The sequence below is a fragment of the Centropristis striata genome, chromosome 3 (assembly GCF_030273125.1).
Source record: "Centropristis striata isolate RG_2023a ecotype Rhode Island chromosome 3, C.striata_1.0, whole genome shotgun sequence".
NCBI lineage: Eukaryota > Metazoa > Chordata > Actinopteri > Perciformes > Serranidae > Centropristis > Centropristis striata.
Genome location: NC_081519.1, coordinates 5,249,512 through 5,272,502, shown reverse-complemented (window position 1 = coordinate 5,272,502; position 22,991 = coordinate 5,249,512). Strand labels below are relative to the sequence as shown.

The 22,991-nt window shown below is 37.3% G+C and overlaps 1 protein-coding gene across 2 annotated transcripts in view; it reads left to right on the top strand.

The window, feature by feature from the left end:
* oxtrb (oxytocin receptor b) overlaps window positions 1-21,650 on the top strand; it is a 39,127-nt gene extending 17,477 nt beyond the window's left edge. Inside the window, exons 1-3 of one of the 2 annotated variants that reach the window (XM_059330080.1) lie at window positions 14,827-14,933; window positions 15,081-16,193; window positions 20,904-21,650. In XM_059330080.1, coding sequence (XP_059186063.1) covers window positions 15,269-16,193; window positions 20,904-21,166 — 1,188 coding nt within the window. In that variant the 5' untranslated portion in view covers window positions 14,827-14,933; window positions 15,081-15,268 and the 3' untranslated portion in view covers window positions 21,167-21,650. Of the gene's footprint in view, window positions 1-14,826; window positions 14,934-15,080; window positions 16,194-20,903 lie in introns of those variants that run through there. The other variant, XM_059330081.1, reaches the window with a different exon arrangement.
* Window positions 21,651-22,991: the final 1,341 nt, after the last annotated feature.

Genomic DNA, 22,991 nt, shown 5'->3' with positions numbered 1-22,991 from the left:
TTTGTTTTGACTATTGCTATTTTTTTTGGTTTTGATTATTCTCATTGGTGGATTTGTTTTTGAGTTTACTTTGTTGTGTTACTCGCACATGTTCGAAATAAAAAAAGCTGAACTGAGCTGAACTTAACCACCGTCCATAGCTTTCAAGACGAGCAGCACAAAAGTGTTGTACCAGTTGTGTTTGCATGCCAGTGCAGACATTTTAAGACATAAACAGTGATGTAATGACGTGGCTCTCGAGCCTGTGGGAAGGCAAACAGGTTCTGAGACGGGTCGCAAGTTGAACCATCTGCAAACCAGCAAAAGAACTAGGTTTGCGTTGGTCGAATAGGGGTAATAGTCTCCAACAATCCTCCAACCCATTCAACCACAACCCTGATTGTTTATTTATGTTCTCTAGTTTCTATTCTCTAACTCCCCTACCAGTGGCTCAACACCTACACAAACCTAAACTAAACCACTAGTTTTTAGCTCATGGTTAACATTGTGAAGCGGCTGCAGTTTGGTTAGGTTAACCGGGTGTTTTCATAAATGATAAATTATTCATGTATTTGTTTATGTAATCTATTTATTTTCAATTTTTTTTTTTTTTTTGTAAATATGTATTATTAAAATATGTATGTTTAGGGGAAAAAAAGAAAGAAAAAAAAGTGTTTATTGAGTAGTGAAGGGGTAGGTTTAAATAAGCATATGCTTCATCCTACTCCTTTTCGGACATGTTGCGTTCACATTACAGCGTTTGTTTTGTCTATTGCTATTTTTTTTTTGTTTTGATTATTCTCATTGGATGTATTTGTTTTTGTGTTTACTTTGTTGTGTTACTCGCACGTGTTTGAAATAAAAGCTGAACTGAACTGAAGGTTTAGGCAACAAAACTACTTGGTCGGGTTTAGGAAAAAAGACTATGGTTTAAATAAGTACATTTGTTACATCATTTTAGTGACATAGGTCAGTACATGATGTACTCACGTGACTTACTTTCATACATATCATTGTGAGAATAAGTACATTGAAAAAAGTCAACATTGAGTCTGACCCATCTGCTGCTCGCTGCAGTGGACAGAATGTTACATCAAAGAACAGGACGTTCTGCTTTTTCTGCTTCAGGTGGTGCCATTACAAGAAATGTCTAAGGAATATCAAGTTTGTTAAAATCTGATTATTTAAACAAACAAAAAAATCACTTTTATTCCACAAAGTGCAATGGATTTACAGGTCACCAATCAATCTCGCTCAAGCTCAGTTTGACAAGGTACAACCTTGAAATAAATGTACTCACAGGGAGTATAATCCCATGTCACGTTAAATTAACCTGAAATAAACAAACACTGTGATTTGAGGCTACATCTGTGGTTGAGGTTAGACGGCACAGGAAACGATAACTTACAATGTTTTGTAAACCATCCAAACACTTAAGGAAAATCTTCAGGGTCTGATGCTCTCAAAGCCTTTTTTCCACTGAATTTACCTGGTAAAGGAATCATTTATACCAGAAAATTATGAGCTCACAAACAAGGCACACTTTTGTAAAAGGCACATCACAAATAAAAGAATCGTACAAACCCTGTGCTTGTATGCATGTCAATGATTTTCCATTAATTGAGCTCAGCTGCAGATGTTATAGAAGCTTTGAGTATGCTATCCCCTAAGATTAGTGCCAGGGGCTGCTGGTATACTCTGCTGTCTTATGGATTCTCTGAGGACTTGGCTTTTATCCCTGGTACTTTAAATTGTGTCCACATGCTGCAGCGGTTGTTGAAACTCTTGGCTCCGAAACAAAGTGATTATTATTTTTCTCACTCACACAGAAATCGTCGTACACTTTTAAATATTTAATGAAGGAAGTTTAACTCCTTTCAGTCATACAAGTTATCTTTTGTTATACTTTGTGAGCAGCCTTTTATCATTCTTATCCATCTAAGGAACTTGCAGTGCTCCTGTCTTCTCTTTCTCACAAGTCAGAGGTTCGTAGATTTCATATAAACAGATGGTGCACAGGAAAATGATGCAAAAATGCTGAAAATATGCAACATATTCTCATGAATGGGTTTGATATCATACAAAATATCTGTTTAACACTGTGAAACAGTTACATGGTCGCTGTTTTAAACATGACAATCACTGTTTTAATCACATTAACATTGGAACTACTAAGTGGTTACGTTTAGGTAACAATTATTGGTAACGCTTTATATTAAGGTCCTTGTAATAACCATTAATTAACAAGTAATAAGGCCCTTGTAAGTCCTTACAAGATGCTTATTAACATTATTCTGTGTTTTCAGCTTATATAAGTGTTAATAATGGCATTACAAACACCCATGACCCACCCATTATGTCTTTGCCATGCCTTTATTAATCGTATTTTGTTTGCTTATTGATATTAAAATATACTTTATTGCTCATCTATTATAAGTTAACTATAAGTTAACTATGCTTTTTGCAACTACCGGCTCTAAAGCGAGAACAATGCCTTATTACTTGTTAATTAATGGTTATTAAGGACCTTATTATAAAGCGTTACCCAATTATTTTTCATAGGTTTACTATACGAACAGTGGATGAAAACAACCTGAACAATGAAAAGTGTAATAAGCTTTTTCACATCAGATATTTTTGACTTACAGCAGGAAAAACACAGGCCTCATTTATAATATTAACTATGGCTACATTTCATTTAGATGTCGGCTCTTTGGCCTTTGTGCTGTGCAGGGACACTTGGGAGCATCATCATCATTACTGATATTAATTATTAAGGATGATGTATTTCTTAATATTAGACGTATCATCTGCTGTAATTTTAATAAGGTCCACAAGATTTATGCAATCTAGTGTCTGGATGTTGTACCTTGCTTTTACATTATACTATAAAAGACTTTAGAAGGCCCCACACTCTCACAATACACCAACCCATTCTCTAGGGTGCACCTACGCAGTCGTTTTCACTTACTGTATGACTTCATCATCTCAAACAACTCCCCTCTGAGGTTTGTTCCACCTGCCAGGGCACAACAACTTTTACCTCAACTATTGGTAAATTAATCCCAGTTTAGGATTTCACACTGGGACTGCAGACATTTCAGTGCCTGTGTACATATTTTGCAATAGTCCAGAGCAACAAGATATTCAGAAGTCTAAGCTATATAATGTAAACCAGTAGTTCTCAACCTTTTTGAGTCACGGCCCCCAATTTAACATGCATGTTGTCTCACTGAACAGAATCTCACACGCACAGTTCAGATCACCCAAAAAAGAAACAAAATGACCAAAAAAAGGAAACAAAATGACCAAAAAAGACTCAAAATGACCAGAAAAGACGCAAAATGACCAAGAAGACACTAAATGACCAAAAAAGACTCAAAATGACCAAAAAAAAGACACAAAATGACACAAAAAAGACACAAAATGATCCAAAAAAGAAAAAAAATTACCAAAAAAAGACACAAAATGACTTAAAAAAAGACACAAAATGACCAGAAAAAGGAAACAAAATGACCAAAAAAGACACAAATTGACCAGAAAATGATCAAAAAAAGATACAAAATGACCAAAAAAAGACACAAAATGACCAAAAAGACTAAAACACATGAACACTTTAACACAGTGGAGACAGAGCTGACTTCCAAAATGATTTGGCGACCCCCAGAAATCATCTCGCGACCCCAATTGGGGTTCCGACCCCAAGGTTGAGAATAGCTGATGTAAACTACCACAAAAGTTATAATGAGCACATGGCTAGTGCTCTATTTTATTTCCTGAATTAATTTAGCTATATAAAAATGTATTTTTGTAAATATTTGTGGCCGTAATGGCTCAGCAATGGCTCAAATGACACCATAGCCTCGATGCTATGTAGTTTAGACATATTACACAAAAACATTTCATAACTTTAGTGCCTTTTATGCCAGAGACAAGCTTATGTGTCTGAACTGTGAGGTGCTCAGCTTTCCAAGGCATTTTGAATGGTGCCTTTTAAAAAAAAAAAATGATATGGATGTAGTGTGCAATGAAGTGATACAGAAATGTACAATAATTATACAATGTGAAAGTTGATATTGACCAAAATATATTACTATCATGTTGCCTATCTGGGAAAAAAAAGTAACTTGACATGGAATTACAAAACACCTAAATACAACTTTTCACAACAAAAAAACAACAATGCGCTAGTTGAGTATGGTGTATTTAATTAAAACATTATTTTAATTTACTTTGCATTTTTTAATGTCACTTATGGATATGATTACACAGAGGTAATGCATGATAGTAACTTTATGCATCAGAAAAAAGGGAAGGTTCCCCTGATTCATATTATAACAATTGATACTGCCTGTTTTATTGCGTTTGGGGATTTTTTGAGGGGAGGGGGCCCTCAGTCATTTAATTTCTATACAGCAGTTTGCACTGCTACATACTGCATATGGTGCAGGGGGAAAAAATCATGCATGGATATTATGGGCTGTGCAAATAACTTTGAATATATATGTTCAGTGTTACTGTGTTGCACAAGATTGTTGACCGTCTTCTTTGGTCTAATTTAATACAAGAACGTGACACAGGTGAGTCCTCTATAACTGATATAAACATAAATTAATAATTCTTCTGCTGGATGTTTGACAGAGTCGATGCTCCAGGCCTGTTTGCTGCCTCCAGTGGGCGGTAAACTCAAACAGAAATCAATATATGTTATCAAAAGGGATACCACCAGTGACCACAGGTATAGCCAAATCAACAAAATCCAAAGAACAACCCACTTTAAAAAGTGTTGGTAACACTTTACAATAACCATCTAAGTGATGTTTATAGATGGTTTATAAACCAATTATTATTAACCATTTACAAAATTCTATACATATTTAATCTTTAAATGTTTTCAAGCAATTTCATAAAGGTATAAAAATAATTTTGAAATCATTATCCATTATCATGTTATGAGTGTAAAGCTATTAATAAACTAATAATTATGTTTGTTTATGGTAATTGTATATTTTATGGTAAAGTAATCTATTTGGCGGTAACACTTTACAATAACCATCTAAGTGATGTTTATAGATGGTTTATAGACCAATTATTAACCATTTACAAAGTGCTATACATATTTAATTTTTAAATGTTTTAAACCAATTTCTTAAATGTATATGAATCATTTCAAAACCACATAACATACTTAATATGGTGTTAAAAATGTTATAATGAGTGCAACTAAAACTATTAATTAACTATTAATTATAATATATTGTTTGTTAATGGTAAAGTAATGATTAATTTACATTAATATACTATCTATTTGCCATTTATAAATCATTTAGTTAGTTAAACATTAATAAAATTATGTATTTACCATTCTAAATGGCCTATATACGGTCTATAAATGATGATTAAACGTTAATAAACTATCTGTTTACCATTTATAAATGATGGTTATTGTAAAGTGTTACCTATTTGGCATTTATAAATTATAGTTCAACATCATTACATTTTCTATTCACCATTCTAAATGGCCTTTATACGGTTTATAAATGATGATTAAACATTAATAAACTATCTGTTTACTATTTATAAATGGTCTATTTACCATCTATAAATGATGGTTATTGTAAAGTGTTACCAAAGTGTTTTTATATTCTGTTTACTACTTCTCTCGTGTCAGCTACCCAAGACAACAAAAGTTTCTTTTTTTAAAATCTTTTGTTGCCATTTTCGAAAAACATGCACCAGAGACAAAAAGTTACCAACTGTAAACCTATCTTAAACAGACCCTGCACACAATAGACACATTTAAGTGAAAAAAGATTGACTTTTGGAGACGTTTGTTTTGGTTTGCTGTGTTCACACAAACCTTGTGTTAGTCACGCTAACATGATTTAGTTCTGCATGTGATTTCTGACCCTTCCACCACCACACACATGCTTTAGGTTAGGAACAAGAGAGTGACTGCTGGTTTATACCTGTGTGAGTGAGCAGAAAGCTCGGGGCAGCTGAACCAACACACCCGTTTGTTATGCTGGCCCTCATGTGCTCAGGCATTCCCACAGCAGGATGCCTTACATCACCAAGTCAAACGACTGTCACAACACGCCAGCTTGATTTTAAAATATACTCATGAACTGATGAAGTGTGTGGACGCCAAGTGCTCTTGAATGGATGTCAGACAGAGTTTATGTGTGGTCAAGATCTTGTCTCTGACAATGAACGTACCGAGGAGCCGTCATTGTGACACTCATCTGTTCCATGTCAACATATTTGTGTGAAACTAGATATTTTTTACCATATATTTTCCACTTCTGTGTCAAAGAGTACGTGTCCTGGTGTGTTAATGTAATTTATCTGTGCTGCTATTGATAGAGTTCCAGTTAAATAACCACGAGTGTATGGCAAAATAACCGAAACACATGCTACATACACTGTAAGCTCTGCAGTATAAAGTGAATGCGGGTTTTGGCTGTACATCCTATTGAATCCAGATAACTGAGTATGTATAGATTTACAGTCACAGATTAGATTATATATACATAGTTTTTGTCATGCAGCTCTGGCAGGTTTCTCACAAACAATATAAAGAATGTGTATGTTTTAATGAGATATTCTGTTATTGTGCAGCAGTAAACAACGTCCACCGTTGTTCTTCTTTCTGACCGGGGATTTAACAAAGCTCTGGCTCTCGGGTTGAGCTTGTGTTCAGGTTTGATTATTTCCAAATAATCTGTCAGTGTGCATCATGTGCTGCAAATAGGACAGAGTCAAGATGTAGCATAGCATTAGACTGGAAAGCCTGAGTGGATTATGAGACACTGAGCCCACGGGCACAGTCATGCAAAGGGCCCCACTGCCTCTCCTACAGAGGAGCCACAAACACTCTACAGGTGTTTAGACTATTTTTGTTGTTGTTTTGTGTATCACTGTAGTTGTTACACATATTTCTGTGGATTTGGGTCATTTTGTGTCTCTTTGTAGTTGTTTTATGTGTCATGGTCTGTTTTTAGTTGTTTTGTCCGTCGTTGTTTTGCACCTTTTTGTAGTCGTTTTGTGTCTCATTGGAGTTGTTTTGCCATTTTCTGTATTTGTTATGAGTCTCTGTGTCTTTGCAGTTGGTTTGCATCTCTTTGCAATCTTTTTGTGTGTCTTTGTGCGTCTTTGTAGCTGTTTTTAATCTCTTTATAATCCTTTTGCATCTCTTTGGAATATTTTTGCATCTCTTTGCAGCTTGTGTCTCTTTCTGCGTCTTTGCAGCTGTTTTGAATCTCTGTGTAATTTTTTTTTTATCTCTTTATCTTTTTGTGTCTCTTTGTAGTTTTTTGTGTCTCTTTGTGTGTCTTTGCAGTGATTGAATTTCATCTTGTGTATCTTTGTAGCTGTTTTGCATCCCTTTATCATCGTTTGATGCATCTTTGTAGTGTTTTTGCAGCTTTTTTGCATCTCTTTGCAGCTGTTTTGCATCCCTTTGTATTGTTTTTGTGACTCTTTGTGTCTTTGTAGTGTTTTAATTTCTCTTGTGTGTCTTTGTAGCTGTTTTGCATCTCTTTGTAATTTTTTTTGGGTCTCTGTTGTATCTTTCTGTGTCTCTTTGTAGTGATTTCATGTCTCTTCTTTGTGGTCATTATGAGTCTCTTTCTGGTTGTTATGTGTCACTTTGAGGGACATTTTTGTAGGTGAATGCCAGGAGGGACCCTGATACGTTGGGCCCCTGGGCACGTGCTCAGTAGGTGTAGTCGTTAAGTACTTCACCATGCTGGGAAGCCTACAATCAGTAGATGTGAAATTCCCATTGAATCAGCTGAATTAATCTTCTTTGCGCTGGGGTACATTAGTATGATTTGAAATATAAACTTTCTGCATGTCTAAAGCATGTCTAATGCTTTCTAAGAAGGAATAATAGGAGTCAGTGTCATGTCTTACCGACACAGTGTGAGTAGAATTTGGTAAAACAAAAATCTTTCCAAGTAGTCTGTGACCGTTTATTACCCCAATTCATTTTGAAGGGCAAATCAATTCTTATAATTTATTTGTCTGCAAACTCTTTTAGATACCAGATGTGGTTAAATTCATAAATACCACGTGTAACTGCAAAATTATGTAAATGTATCCTATTTAAGTCAAATTTAGAATTAGTTGTGAAGTAATTTCATAGGAGAATATTGATAAATGCATCACCCTTAAATAAAAGATTGATTATTGGAAATTATGTCTGGCAGATCTTCATTAGTTTTCACCTTTGTCAGCCCAAGTATGAAGATGGATTATCTCTGCATGAGTAATTCTTGTACAGAAATAATTACTGGCCAGAGAAGTTTTTAGGCAGATTTATTAAGACAAGAATTCAACCGAATACCAAACTCTAATGTGAGAGGAGCCAAAACAGAGACGTATTATCGAGAGATTTTCTCTAGTAAAATGTCCCTGAAAATGATCTGATATTCCTTATTGTCTCATAAGCATCCGTAAATGTTTCTCAGAAGGCTATGATGTAGGTCATAACGGAAACCTTCAATGCAATGAGTTTACATAACATGCCAAAACTTTTATGACTATATTGTTAAAGCATCTTGAAAATTAGATGTTACCTTTTAATATATGTACACAACAGCACAGAGTGCCAATGCTTGAGGGGTTTTCCAGCTGCTGCCGCTTCCTATAGAGTATCGGGTTCAATACGTACAACACAGTAAAAGCAGAAATTATAGGGTCGTTGTGTAAGGTACTATTCATTAAGGCATTACATAATGTCTGACACCTAATAATGTATAATGTTTTAAGCAGTTAGCCATGATAAATCAGGGATGTCTTCAGCTGTTTCCGAACGAATGATAAAATCTTTGCACAGCCCTTTGGCAGATAGAGGCAGAGCTGGCCCGAGGCATAAACAAACAAAGCGGCTGCTCGGAGCCTTCAGTCATTACTGTTTAATATAACCAACCACATGGACCTCCAGGATCCCAAACCTGCTCTTTTTCTGCTTTCCCATGTTCTGTGTATGTCAGTGCTTCATGTACTGTGTGAGGGTGAGTGATGTCAGCACTTTAAAGGTCACGAAAAGCTTTTTTGTAAACCTAAATGGACACATGGATCATTTTCTGCACTTCAGATTTTGCTTTTGTGTTTTTATCTGAGCTCAGTTAGGAGCAAGATATTGTTACATGTTTCCATACGCCAATCAAGATGTAGCACCAATGCATTAAATTGCATTAACCCAATGACGCCTGAAACGCCTGTAAAACCTCTGGGCGATTTTAAAATAAGTCCCTAAAACCTGAAGTTTTTCTGGAAATTCAACAGAAGTGTCAACGCTTCTACTAAATAATAGATTTTTCAGCCTCTGTAGCAGATAGAAATGAAATTCAAAAAGTATTTGAGAGCTTATACAAATACTACAAAACGACATATCCGCTTTCCAGGCTTCAATGGTTTAAATTGCGATGGTAATGTTTATTTATAGCATAAATACATAAATAAAATCTGATCAGACAACACCTAAACAGACAGGTCATCTGTGTTTTGTGTGTCTCTTCTTAAATATTAACTGACAGTGTTTTTTTTTTTTTTAACAAAATGATTTTTGGATTAATGCTTATTTAGTCACAACTGTTATTGACAAATACAAGTTTGAAGTCGGCTGCAGATACACTATCAATGCATCCTGGGATTAAAACCACAATCATGTTGAATGTGATTGATTCAAAGTTATAAATGATAAATACAAACATGTTTTATTCCTTTTTTCCTCATCCCATAATGATAATAAATTGAGGCTGACTTTTCACCATTGCCAACACAGGACTTTGGAGATATAGTTGCTTATGTGAGACCTGAGTTTTAGGGTCTTTTTAATGGCACATGTATGTCCGAAAGAGAAGCACCTTGTTTGGTATGCTTTACAACTTTCTTCCCTTGTTTTTAATGAAATGTTTGATGATATATTGAGCACAAATTTCTATGTTATCAACCACAGCTTGCACCTGACAGGTCTAGCAGTTCACACCCCCTTATATTGATTGAAGAAAACAGTGTGTGTCAACCATCTGACTTATGTCCTGGAAAATGCTGCAACCTTTTAGATATTATCGTTCCACTTTATCCATTTACTGAAAATAGGCTGTGTGTGTGCCGGTAAAGTCGGTGAATTATTGCCCTTCATTCTGATATTTGTACATTTCACGTTGCTTGTGGCTTTTCAAGGAGATCTCTTTATCGTTCAATCTTTTGTCCCACAGGCTACTCACTTGAGTATCCCCCATAAGGCTTGGTACCCAAGTCATCTTAACTCATTCTCCAGCAGGTGAGCTTAGAAAAAGCAAGTAACTTTGGAAACCTTTTCCTTTGGGCATGGTCACACGTGCAAAATTAACAGTGAATATTCCATTCACTTCCAACTTTTGTGAACTTTCACTGATGAAAATCACCTCTTTTCACCCCCGCAGTTCGCAGTTGGCTCGAATTGCAAAACTTCTCAGAACCTGTTTGCTTTTCCACAGGCTCCAGAGACATGTCATAACGTCACTATATTTGCCTGTATACGTCTCCGCTCTTCGCAAGAATATTAGCAACAATGGCAGACTACACTGACTCTTTACATATGTTGCTCCTGGCTTTGCGAGCCTACATTGCATCCAAACGACCTGTACAACACATTTGTGCTGCTCTTATTGAATGGTACGGACGCAGATTAAGTTCTTAACCCATAAGAACCCATGGTGACACGGTGTAACAAACACTTTAAATCTTCTATAATCTCCCATATTCAGCTTTACGCTTCACCTTAACTCATTAAATCCCTAAGCGACGTATACTCAACACCCTGGTGTGGTGGTCATGTGACTTTGACTAGAAGTGACTTATCCAAAATGTGGCTGTGACTGGAAATTTAAAAAGCTTATTTTTTCTTGCTAGGCTAAGTTTCAACCCACTTAACAATTCTAATCCGTTAATGTCTTGTATTGCATTTAAATTGTTCTGGCCATATTTCCTGAACAAATTAAAGTCACAAATGTGATATATGTTGTGGAGATGAAGGAGATGAAAAGGTAAATTTGTGTCTCTGTAAGCAGAAAATGTGTCTAGATTTTTTCTATTTTAAAATAAGAACTATCATAAACATAAATACCACAAACGCTCAATGTAATATTTATGTCACATCACAGATCTTTGACATTTAGGGGTACAATTTTTTTTTTTTAAAACATCAGAATTGTGTTCTATGTGGTCCGCTTATAGAACACATACTTTAAGGATAACTGGGTCTGGGTTCTTATGGGTTAATGACACTGAACGTAAGCTGTTGATGTTAGCCTTTGTTGTAACCTAACCCACTAATGCTAGCAAGTGTCTATCACGCTGCTGTTAAACAATTCAAATAAAATGAATGACACACCTTTTAGTCAGTCTTGTTGGTCAGAATAATGCCGCCCCCAGCCCCTGACGTAAGTGGCTCGTGGTTCAAGACCAGCAAAGAATTGGTGCCACTCTGGAGCCAGTTTTCCTGGCCAAGAGCCGGTTCTTTGGTAGTTGAAACGTGAGGAACTGGTTCAAGATTAGGCACCGGCTCCGAACAGTCCCTGCAACGGCCTTGGTTTAAAAGGGCTTGAATCAGTCACTGGCCCGCATTCACTCATGCATGACCATGACCTTAGTAAGTAGTTCTTAATTCTTTAAAATACTTCATTGAAATGTGCAGCTTAATTGAAAAAGACAGTAATTTCCTCCATTTGCAGACAGCACACTTCTCAGTAATCTCTTTTAAATAGCCAATCAAAACTGATTTGATCAGGCATTCAGATTCTTTCATCTGGGGATGAAGCAAAGTTAAACTATTTCAAGTGACTAATAGTTTTTTTTGAGAACCCAGGACTGAAGAAAAACCTACTGCATCAGCAGGTTTTGCATTCAATTAGTCCCCACAAACATCAAGACATTTAAAATGTTAGCCTTTGTCTAGTCACGTTCCAAATATATTACTGTGATTGATTATGAAAACAGAATCATTATTCAAGCAGAACAAACCTTGAATAAAACGAACAAACTCTAGTTTCAATTTAAAATGTCTTCTTGGTTTGGTTGTACTTTACAGCACTTGTTTGATAGAATGACTGTGTTTGAGTGTTTTACATCAGGGCTGAAGGTCACTGCTATCGGACTTGTGCTGGACGTAACATGACCGGCTATTTCAGGAACAAGAGAGCCATTAATCTGCCATCATGTCTGCTCAGATTGTATCTAGCACAAATACAGCAAGACATCTTACGTGAGGCCTATTCAGCTGAACAAATGACCAACAATGCAGCACCTGCAACTGTTCAGCTGAGTGTGTCCGGAAAATCAAAAGGAACAAACGTTTTCACACTCAGCATGCGATATTCACGTGTACATGTCATTTTATCCAAACAATCCAAGTCAACTGCCTCTTTGTAGCTGAATAAAATAAGAAATAACCTAGTTCACTGAAATGAAAACAGGTCGACTTATCAGAAAAATTAAGTTAACCTCCTAAGACCCAAGCTTTGGTTTGGTATCTGTTGTTAGTTTCTCCTAGATATTTTGGATCAGTAGGATCTGATAAGTACAAAAACTAAGCATTGTCTTTGAACAGGAAGTAGTCAAGTCAAGTCAAGTCAAGTCAAAGTTTATTTATAGAGCACATTTAAAAACAACCTCAGTTGACCAAAGTGCTGTACAGTTATTAAAATAGAATAAATCATACACAACTGGGTATAAATAAAAACAATAAAAAGAATAAAATACTAGTTAAGTAGTGTCTGAAAAAAAAGTATGGGTTAATTTTACTGTATAACACAATTTATTCGCCAGTGTATAAAACTGTTTATTTCCATACATTTACACCCTCTTATTTAAAGAAAGATAGTAAAAGTCTATTCCTTTTCAAATCAGTACTTACTGATTAGCAGTGTCGTAGCTTGTTGCTATTGCTAAAACTAGTCAAACTTGCACAGAATATCAAACTACAAACAGTATTAGGCACAAATAAACATGTTTTAACCGTAAAATCTGATCAGCTTTTGTACCTGGTCCACTTTTTTTCTGGGGATATTATTAAGTATCCAGAAAACCTAAAATGAAATGTCCATATATGAGGACTCGGGGTCACAGGAGGTTAATGCTATAGTTTTTGTTGAACATTTTATTGATGGTGGTTTTGCATACACAATGAAACAAGACAGATGAGACAAAAATATAATAATATTTTTAAAAGAATTTCCAGACATTCCATATGTCTTTCAGCATAAAAAAAACAATCAATTCCCTTGACTATGTCTCAGACAGAAGAGTCCAATTACCATAGTTTCAAAATCATATTTTACTGTTTTTGTTTTTTAGGAGGCCAGCACGGTCTGATTATTATTCAAATGGAATGAAGAAACAATTCAAATGAAATGGCTACTTTAAATTGGATGGGAATGAATAAATAAACTATTGCATTCAAAAACAAGATATCTGACATTTAAACATAAATTAACATTTTTATAACGGTTGTTTTTACTCATTTTATTTACCTTTGCTTTAGTGTACTGAAAGGGCCTGAAGAAGTGGTCATTCCGAGTTTGTATTTCATTTACTGTAGTCCTTCCTTCATGACTTCCAGACTTAGTTGTCTCTCACAGTTGTTTGGTTTGATATGGTCCTGTTTGGACACACACACAAAATATTACAATCACTCCCGTTAGCCCAGTTTGCTATGCAACTGCTCACTGCCCAGCACACTGATGCTTTTTCACCTGAAATTATCCCCTGAATGAACCTGTGCAAACCGGTTTATAGCACAGCATCACAGTCTTAGGTGTAATTATATTCAACCAAAGCTTACTGCTCCAGCCAGAGCCGGCCCAAGGCATAAGCGAACTAAGCGACTGCTTAGGGCCCCGTGGCCACTAGGGGGCCCCCAAGAGCAATGCTAAACAATATTTTTTATTTTATTTAAAAATGCCAAGATAAAGGTATGTTGTCTTGGTAATGGATTGTTTATCAAAGAGATTTGTGTAGCTGTTAATAGCAAATTAGCTAGTTGTTTTTGCATCCGGCTACTTTATATAGTTTGAGATTTGTTGTTTGCACAAATTGTTTGCTGCACATTGCTGTTGCAGTTTTTTGAAGCCAAAAATAATAAACCAGATGAAACTTTTACTAAAATATATATAATATGGGTTTTTTTAAATATAATATTTTACCATTTGGAACGATGTGTAAATCAACCCTAGCTCGCTCTTCTCGTTGCATATGCTACATTTTGAGATTAAAAACCATATTATGTGACACCCTGGACATCATTTATTCATTGGTATTATTTTTATTATTATTGCATTGGGCCACCCCCATTAATGTGTAAAGACATATCAGGCTGACAATATAGGATCATGTAAACAACACTGACAGAGCCACAATGAGTTTATAGTAGGTGGATGAATGATCAACAATCAATTATTAAATTGTTTAATTATTATTGGCAGAAATAGAGGGACCCAAAATCGAATTCTGCTTAGGGGCCCATGGAGGCTTGGGCCGGCTCTGGCTCCAGCTACTATCTTTTTCCATAGTTGGTGCATATAGGCCTATTTATATCCTTTTGAATCTAACAAGAGCCCGGTTCAAATAATAGGTTAAATTCTAAAAGCACTGACTCACTGCGCAATATAAGATAGCATCGCTGAAATGCTGTTGATTTTACGAAGCACAGAGCACTCCACAGAGTCCTAACCTCAAGTCAATGTACAGGGACAGGGACGCAGGGAGGGAGAAAGGGAGTTGCAGTCTGCTTATACTCAACACAGACAGTTTCCTTTAGAGGAAAATCAGATGAGGGGAGGGGGTTACTGACATTGGTCTGATTCAAAGCTTCAGCAAGCAAGATTTCAATCTGGTCGCAGCGAGTGATGCGGACTGCGGTGCTCCGAGAGCCCAGAGCAGATGTGGAAAGGATCGTTTAAAAGGTAAGCGTCCTTTGATTAATTTTACCTGCTATAAGGTTATGAGGTCATATTACTTTCTGAGTGAAGGTTTAATAGTTCAAAAGCTTAATATGGGTGTGCAATGAATCTGAGTTTCCAATTAAAGTGTAATATTTTGTTCCTCTGCAGGTGAGAGCGCTGACTTTTGGATTATACAGTAATTGAACTTGAGGGCAACTCAGAACTTAACAGAGTGAGCTGACAGTAGATTGTGCAGGGAATGAACAGTTATACTCATACGTATACAGCGGACAGCCTGCATCAATCTGTTTTGTGATGTGACTGCTGGCTGCGCCAAAGTGGCGCTTTTACGCACGATGGAGGACCTTTTACGCGAGCAGAGTAGTTGGGCGCAGAATGTTTCCTGGAGCAACTCAAGTAGTGGAAATGACAGCCATCTAGGAAACACCACAGTAAATCCTTTGAAACGAAATGAAGAAGTGGCCAAAGTGGAAGTTACCGTCCTGGTCCTGGTCCTGCTGCTCGCGCTGACCGGCAACCTGTGCGTCCTGTGGGCTATCCACAGCACCAAGCACAGCCAGTCGCGGATGTATTACTTCATGAAGCACCTGAGCATCGCAGACCTGGTCGTGGCGATCTTTCAGGTCTTGCCGCAACTCATTTGGGATATCACGTTTCGCTTCTACGGGCCGGATCTGGTGTGCAGGCTGGTCAAATACCTCCAGGTCGTGGGTATGTTTGCGTCCACCTACATGCTCGTCCTGATGTCCATAGACAGATGCTTAGCAATCTGCCAGCCTCTTCGCTCCGTGCACAGGAGAAAGGATCGCTTCTGGGTGATCGCCTCTTGGATGCTCAGCCTGATTTTCAGCACTCCTCAAGCCTACATATTTTCTCTGAGGGAGGTCGGGAACGGTGTGTATGACTGCTGGGGGGACTTTATTCAGCCATGGGGCGCCAAAGCATACATCACATGGATGAGTCTCAGCATTTACATTTTACCAGTGGCGATTTTAAGCATCTGCTATGGCTTGATATGTTTCAAAATATGGCAGAATTTCAATTTAAAAACCAGGAGGGAGCACTTCCTGGCTCTCACGCCAAGGCCCTCCAAAGGCGCTCGTCCTCTCTGTCGCGTGAGCAGCGTGAGGCTCATCTCCAAGGCAAAGATCCGCACAGTGAAAATGACATTTGTGGTGGTCCTCGCCTACATCGTGTGCTGGACTCCCTTCTTCTTCGTCCAGATGTGGTCTGCATGGGATCCTGCTGCACCTAGAGAAGGTATAGACACAGTCAGTGCTTTTATTTTTTTCACCAATGCACAACAGATGCATGATCCTGTAATGATTAGCCTGTATGTTTATTGGTATATAAATGATATAAGGTGTCACTTATTCACTGTCAACAGTTCATAACGATATTATCACAATCTATAGAAAAAACATGTCAGTCAAATGTACCTTTAACTTTGTTTATTGTGTGTTTTGTCTCTTTTTAATAAATTAATTACATAAAAAAAAATAAGATATAAGTCTGAGCCTGAAACAGTAACTAAAACAAATCCAGAGCAGAAGGAAACAGAAATTATTCAAGAGGTTCTGGATTATTAACACAATATTATCATATGCATATTACTTACATAATATCAGTAATACATTTTTTATACCAGTTTCATCTTCAGTACTGGTATATCATGACACACATAGTTTATGAGGTTATCCCCCCACTTTTATATACTGTGCCAGGTGCTCACAATGGCACAAGGACTCACTCATCTCTGCCCAAGATTAATATTAGTGATTTTATTGCCCATAAACCATGTGGTCTAAGAAGAACCCATTTTCTACAGCAATATTTCAACACTTGGCGCCTCATACAAGGTCCTTTCTTCCACCTCAGAAAATAAATCTGTGAATTCATAAGCAATCCATGTCACTTGCAAGGCAACACAATGGTATTTAAGTTCAGTCTTCCCCGGAGTGAACCCGGATGAATGGGAGTGTCATTTACATTGCTTATCAGTCTAGAGAACGTCTTCAGAGCCACTGGGAGGGTAAATGTACCAAGACATCAAAGAGTTCCTCTCTCTGTTCCCAGTGGTGGTTTATATAATATCCATTTAGCTGCATAGTTTGTTCAAAATGACTCCTCATATCTTTTGAGGTTTCCATTAAAGGGGACAAAAGCAGGCTGGCAGATATGCTCAATAACCTTTCAAGTGGTGCTATCTGAGCAAAACTGCACGAGTGTTCATTCAGAGCAGACAGAGAATTAGACAAATAGGCCAAAGTTAGCCAAGCTAATCATCTTGCTTTAGTCTTCTTCCACGCAGTTTAGCACAAAATCTGTGAAAATAAACACATTAAAGCCAAGAATGCGTGAAGTGTACTCTACAGATATGTATGTTGTTCTAGGAGCCCCATATTGTTTGCATGGATGGAACCATTAGGCTATTTCTTTTCCCCATTTAGCATCATAAACATTATTTGTGGCTGTTCAACGTGTTATTTTGAAGTGCACTCCAAATCCATGTTTAACATGTCAGTGTTGTGGAAATAGTTTATATTCCTTTTAAATTCATACTGAAATAGAACTGGCAAGGAATAAAAAAAAATGTTTTTCCAGTGTAAAGCATTGAAAAAACAAGTTTGGAAACATATGGTTTGCATTAGACACTATAATAAAGTGGTTACCATATTAAAGTAAAAGATTAAAACTAAAATCATGTTTAAAATACCCTTTATTACTGGCAGTCATTTCTGTCTTACTCACTTTCACAGTACTGCACATTTGATGTAAAACAAGTAAACTACAACACAAATATTTGAAATGAGCAAGAGATGGGTTGAATGTAAAGTGAAAATGCATTTTAATCTGAATTACTCAATATGATTTAACGAGGAACAAATGTGTTCATTTGCAGATTCATACTTGTATTTTGGGTTTCAACTTGAATATGTTGGCATGTTTTTGTTCTCTTGTTGTCCGTTTGAATTTACCTGCATATACCTGTATCTGTCTGAAATGCTCTGTTTTAGCACCTGTCTCTTTAAACTACCCTCCCAAAAAAGCCCAGTCTGCTCTGATTGGTCAGCATTCCCGACTGAATACCAGGCCCAAAGATGGTGCCTAATAAATCCAATCAGAGTTTCTCTCCAGGCACCAAAAGTGTTGTAGCTTCGGGGATTACTTCCAGAATATACGGCCCAGTTCTTGCTCCACTCGTAGACTTTGTGATGACATCACATATTTTTAACCTCCATGGATCAATAATCCAACACGAAAGAGTCTTTATTTACCTTGTTTGCTGTTCAAGGTGTCCTGTCAACACTTTTAAAGATGTCTCTTATCATGGTGGTCTATGGCAGTAGTTCTCAACCTTTTTGAGTCGCGACCCCCAATTTAACATGCATGTTGTCCGCGACCCCCGTTCACTGAACAGAATCATGCACAGTTCAGATCACCCAAAAAAGAAACAAAATGTCCAAAAAACGGAACCAAAATGACCAAAAAAGACACAAATTGACCACAAAATGATCAAAAAAGACATAAAATGACCGAAAAAAGCCATAAATTGACCAAAAAAGACACAAAATGACTAAAAAAAGACACAAAATGACCAAAAAACACACAAAATAAAAAAAAACACACAAAATGACCCAAAAAAGACTAAAACACATTAACACATGAACACTTTAACACAGTGGAGACAGAGCTGACTTCCAAAATGATTTGGCGACCCCCAGAAATCATCTCGCGACCCCAATTGGGGTCCCGACCCCAAGGTTGAGAATAGCTGGTCTATGGGGAAAATACCATCGTAAACAATAGGGAAAATACATACATACTTTTTGTTGCAATACCACAAGTGGCCACTGGAAAAATATGTCTGCATATCTGAGAAGCAGCACCGTATGCAGTTTAATAATACATCCATGCTCTGCACCATCACTGAAGCAATCACATCCAACCTGCACTGGATTGACTGATAGTTTAGGAGAAACTTTGTGTTCTCGTGGAATGTTTATTTAACTTTTCATACTCTGAATCATCTTTGATATAGTGCGTATGCTTTATCAAATAAGGGATGGTAGTATCATCACAGTCCCCCCCCTTTGAAATCAACATCACCCCTTTTCCATTTTTCCAATTTCAATCTCCGAAGAGCTGTTCATCATGATCTTACAGAAAAGCAGCCAAGATTAATATTTTCCTTTCATGTCTGGCAGCACAAGAAAGTGGTGAATCTACTTTAAGTCAAACTGAACTCTACCAGGGCAAAAGAAAGTTTGAACGCTGTCATTTTGTGGTATCTCCCCTTAAGAGAACTCTCAGTAGAGCCAAGAAATCTCACAATTCTGGACGGGGTGTTGAACACGTCTCATAATTTTGACGGGCCATTTGGTTGACACTTTGCACAGCACACCTTTCACAATCAAGAAAAGGACTATACAGAGTCAGAGCACCATGACCAGAACAGCTCAGCAGTTTCACTTTAAGAGAAGAAGACAACGTGCTCTAAATCTTTCTCACTCCATTGAGGATTAGAAAAAAAGACTTGGAGGTCTCCCATTTTCCACTGTTCAAATGGCATGCTCTGTCAATGTGGTCCTGTACCTCTAACGATTGGAAACTTAATCACTTGAATGAATGAGGGGAAAAAAAGGTATATTTTTCCACCCAGGACAGCCTTTTCTAATTGAAGCCATTTATCATTTTTTTGTCAGGCAGTTTAAAATCCTATCTGTGTGCCATCTATCAAACATTAATTCGTTATTTTTTCAGCTATAATCCCTAATGTTTTTTGGGGTTGCCTGAAACGTCAGTTTTTATATTTCTTTTATAAATGATGTGCAGGAGAAGTGCAGCTGCCTTGAACAGGGACTGATATTTATTTAATATAAATTAAATAAAGAGTCCAAACCAGCCTAGTGGAAGTATTTTGCTTGTGACGTCTCATTGTTGTATAATGAAGTTATGTTAATACATTTTAACCAGATTTACAGCCATGCTAGCGGCTTTGCATATTCGCATGCTAACGTATGCTAAGTGACACTAAAAACATAAAATATGAAGCTGAGAGTGACATCATAAACCAAAGTAGGCCATTTGGACAAATTGGAGTTTGAATGTTTGGGGATCTGTTGTGATGTTAAATTGACAGTTCACAATGCGGTTTTTGCCAGCAAACCTGGAAATAAAATACTTCTGATATGAAACCGCTCACAACAAGGTCTATGGATTATCTTGAGTAACTGGGTAGTTATTTCTGGAAAGAGACATTGCTGATGAGCACCACAAGCAAACTTTCCCATAGCTCTGTTACATTCAAAAGGAGACAGACATCTCTAAATCTGATATATTCACTTACTAGCTCACACCAAAGATTGATAAATAGCACTACAGGTAAGAGAAAATATATCTTTTTGGTTTTCAGGGTGAACTGTCCTTTTAAAGTTTGGCCTAAAGTGGCAGACCATCCCTAACGCCATGATGTTATCAATGGCTAGAACGCTGTTTGCAGCACACACACAAATACACTTTGGAGTTTGGACTTAAGCTCACAACCAGGTGATTACATCTTACTGGAGTGAAGACAAACATTCTGCTTTAGAGGCATTTTAAAGATCCAGCCATCCATTACTTCTCTAAACTGCTTATCCAGCAGGAGGTTGGAGCCAATTCCAGCATGGGTACACACTGGCCAGAATGCCATTTATAGACAAGGTCTACTTATAGGATAAGGCTGAATCCTGAAAGATGACTCAAGGATGTATATTGTTTCTTTCCTTTTTTTTCAAAAAGAAAGAAAATAACTCAAAAAGGAGGAAATTGTGTATTTGTCTGGGAAAGTCTATGCTGCAGACTTGTTGCTTTAGTGAATAAATAGAGTGTAAGTTTGACTGATTCAAACTACATTTACAACGTAAAAAAAAATCCACATTCACCAAAAAATATCAGTCACATGTTCTTCTCTGTCTCTCTCCCTAGACATGGCCTTCATCATCGCCATGTTGCTGGCCAGTCTCAACAGCTGCTGTAACCCCTGGATCTACATGTTCTTTGCTGGTCACCTGTTCCACGACCTCACGCAATGCTTCTTCTGCTGCTGTAGACAGTACCTGTCAGCCTCCTCCTGCAGCTGCGATCGACAGTGCAGGCACAAGAGCAACCCCTCCACTTGCGTCATCAAGAACACCAGCAGCCAGAGGAGCCTCACACACACATCCAGCACAGGAGGACTGGGACACTGAAGGAGCCAGCTGAAAGCCATCCAGGCTTCCTGTAGTCAAGCAATCCTTCTCCAATTTCAGGCATTTAAACATCTGCAGTGGCCATGACAACATTGGGGTTTCGAGAGAAATAGACAATATAAAGCTTCTGTTCAGACATTTACCTGCACACAGTGATAACAAAGAGCAACTTTAAAGGTGCAATTTTTTTTTTATCAACGGTAGTAGTGAGAGTATTGCATGATATAAGAAATGCAGAGATGACAGTCGTCTTGTGAACTTTCCAAACTGAAATTAAGACCTAAACCAAAATGATATTCTGTGTTTAGGAGACTGTTGCAATGGACAGGTCACCGAAGAGTCTTCCTGGGAGAAATTACTTGCTCAGCGAAGGCACAGAGAGCAACAGTTCAGTAGAGAGGAGTCACAGCCGGATGCGATGTGGATTCGGGTGTGAGGACAATGCGGCCTGCTAGCTTCACGGCTAAGCGAAATGGGCTATGTTTTCATGATCATAACGCAGCTGTCCGTGTGGTGATTTATTATCCACAGTCGCTCGCTCACTTCTGCTTCCACTCACACCGCTACTTGTGACTCCTCTGCCTGGCTTTTATTTGTGCTGAGAAGCAGCTGAACTATAAAAACAAAAACAAAAAAAAGCAAAACCTGTGAATCTCAGTTCTTGTGTTGGTCTTAATTTTAGTCTTAGTTGTAAACTTGAGCTGCTGTACAGATATCGGTGTAGCTGCATCTACTTTTTAATCCTCTCTGAGGGCAGACTGGAAGCTACAGTGACTCACTATCACCACTAGAGGCACAAGTGGTATTTCAAGACAGGACGTGCTTGAGCTAACTGGTTAGCATGCTAATTTCAGTAGATATCTTTGACACACTTCTTCCCACTCTCTGATAGTTACTTTTTAGACTGTTTTAAAGTAAAAAAAAATCTGGAATTGCACCTTTTAATGCCTTTGTGTCCAAAAAGTGAACACAATGTGATGTACAGTGAAGCTTCTGCACCAGTTAAATCTCTGTGGATGTGTGCCCTCTGCTTTTCCTAAGACACCACTTACTTTTTGGACTCCCCATGTACCTGCAAATCTCATATTTCTCTTACACTGTCTGCTTTTGCATTCACATGTTTCACCTGTCTATCACCTTGCCCTTCAAAGTTGTTTATCTCCTTCTATCTTTTAGTCTTGAACCTTAAAGTCTTGTTCTAACAGTTGTTGTATTGATTGGGTCTCAAATTATCTCTATCACAATAATTATATGTGTAAACATGTTGCACAAAGAGACTATACAAAGTTAGATCCTAACTGCATTTTAAAAAGGTAGGAGTCGAGATATCGAAATCGAGATATGAAAATATGGGCACCGATTTAGTCACTGTAATTGTCATTGATTGTTTTCCCCTTCAAAGTAGCATTACTTTGTTAACAAGCATTTTATAGATATTTTGTTATATTATATGGACGGTTAAATCTAATTGTTGATGTGCATGAATAATATAAGTTTACTGAGGTTTTGCCTAATCCAGTTATATCTACTGTAAGAACACAACAAAATCATCAGCAAAGCCAAATCCACAAAGAATGTATTTTTTTCAAAAAGATGTTGATTTTAACAGCAGACTTTCCAGCGCTTCAGCTCAAACAGTGTTTGTCATTTATGATGTAACAGAAAATCCACATTGTAAATAGTTTCCACTGCTCTTGGTGTGTGTCTTCATGTTTTATCATCTCCAATTTTTCCTTTCTTGGTGGTTGTTGTTTTGGGGTGCACTGGTACACTGAAGCATATTTAATCTTGCTGGGATCAAACCAGAATAATGCCTCCCCCTTGT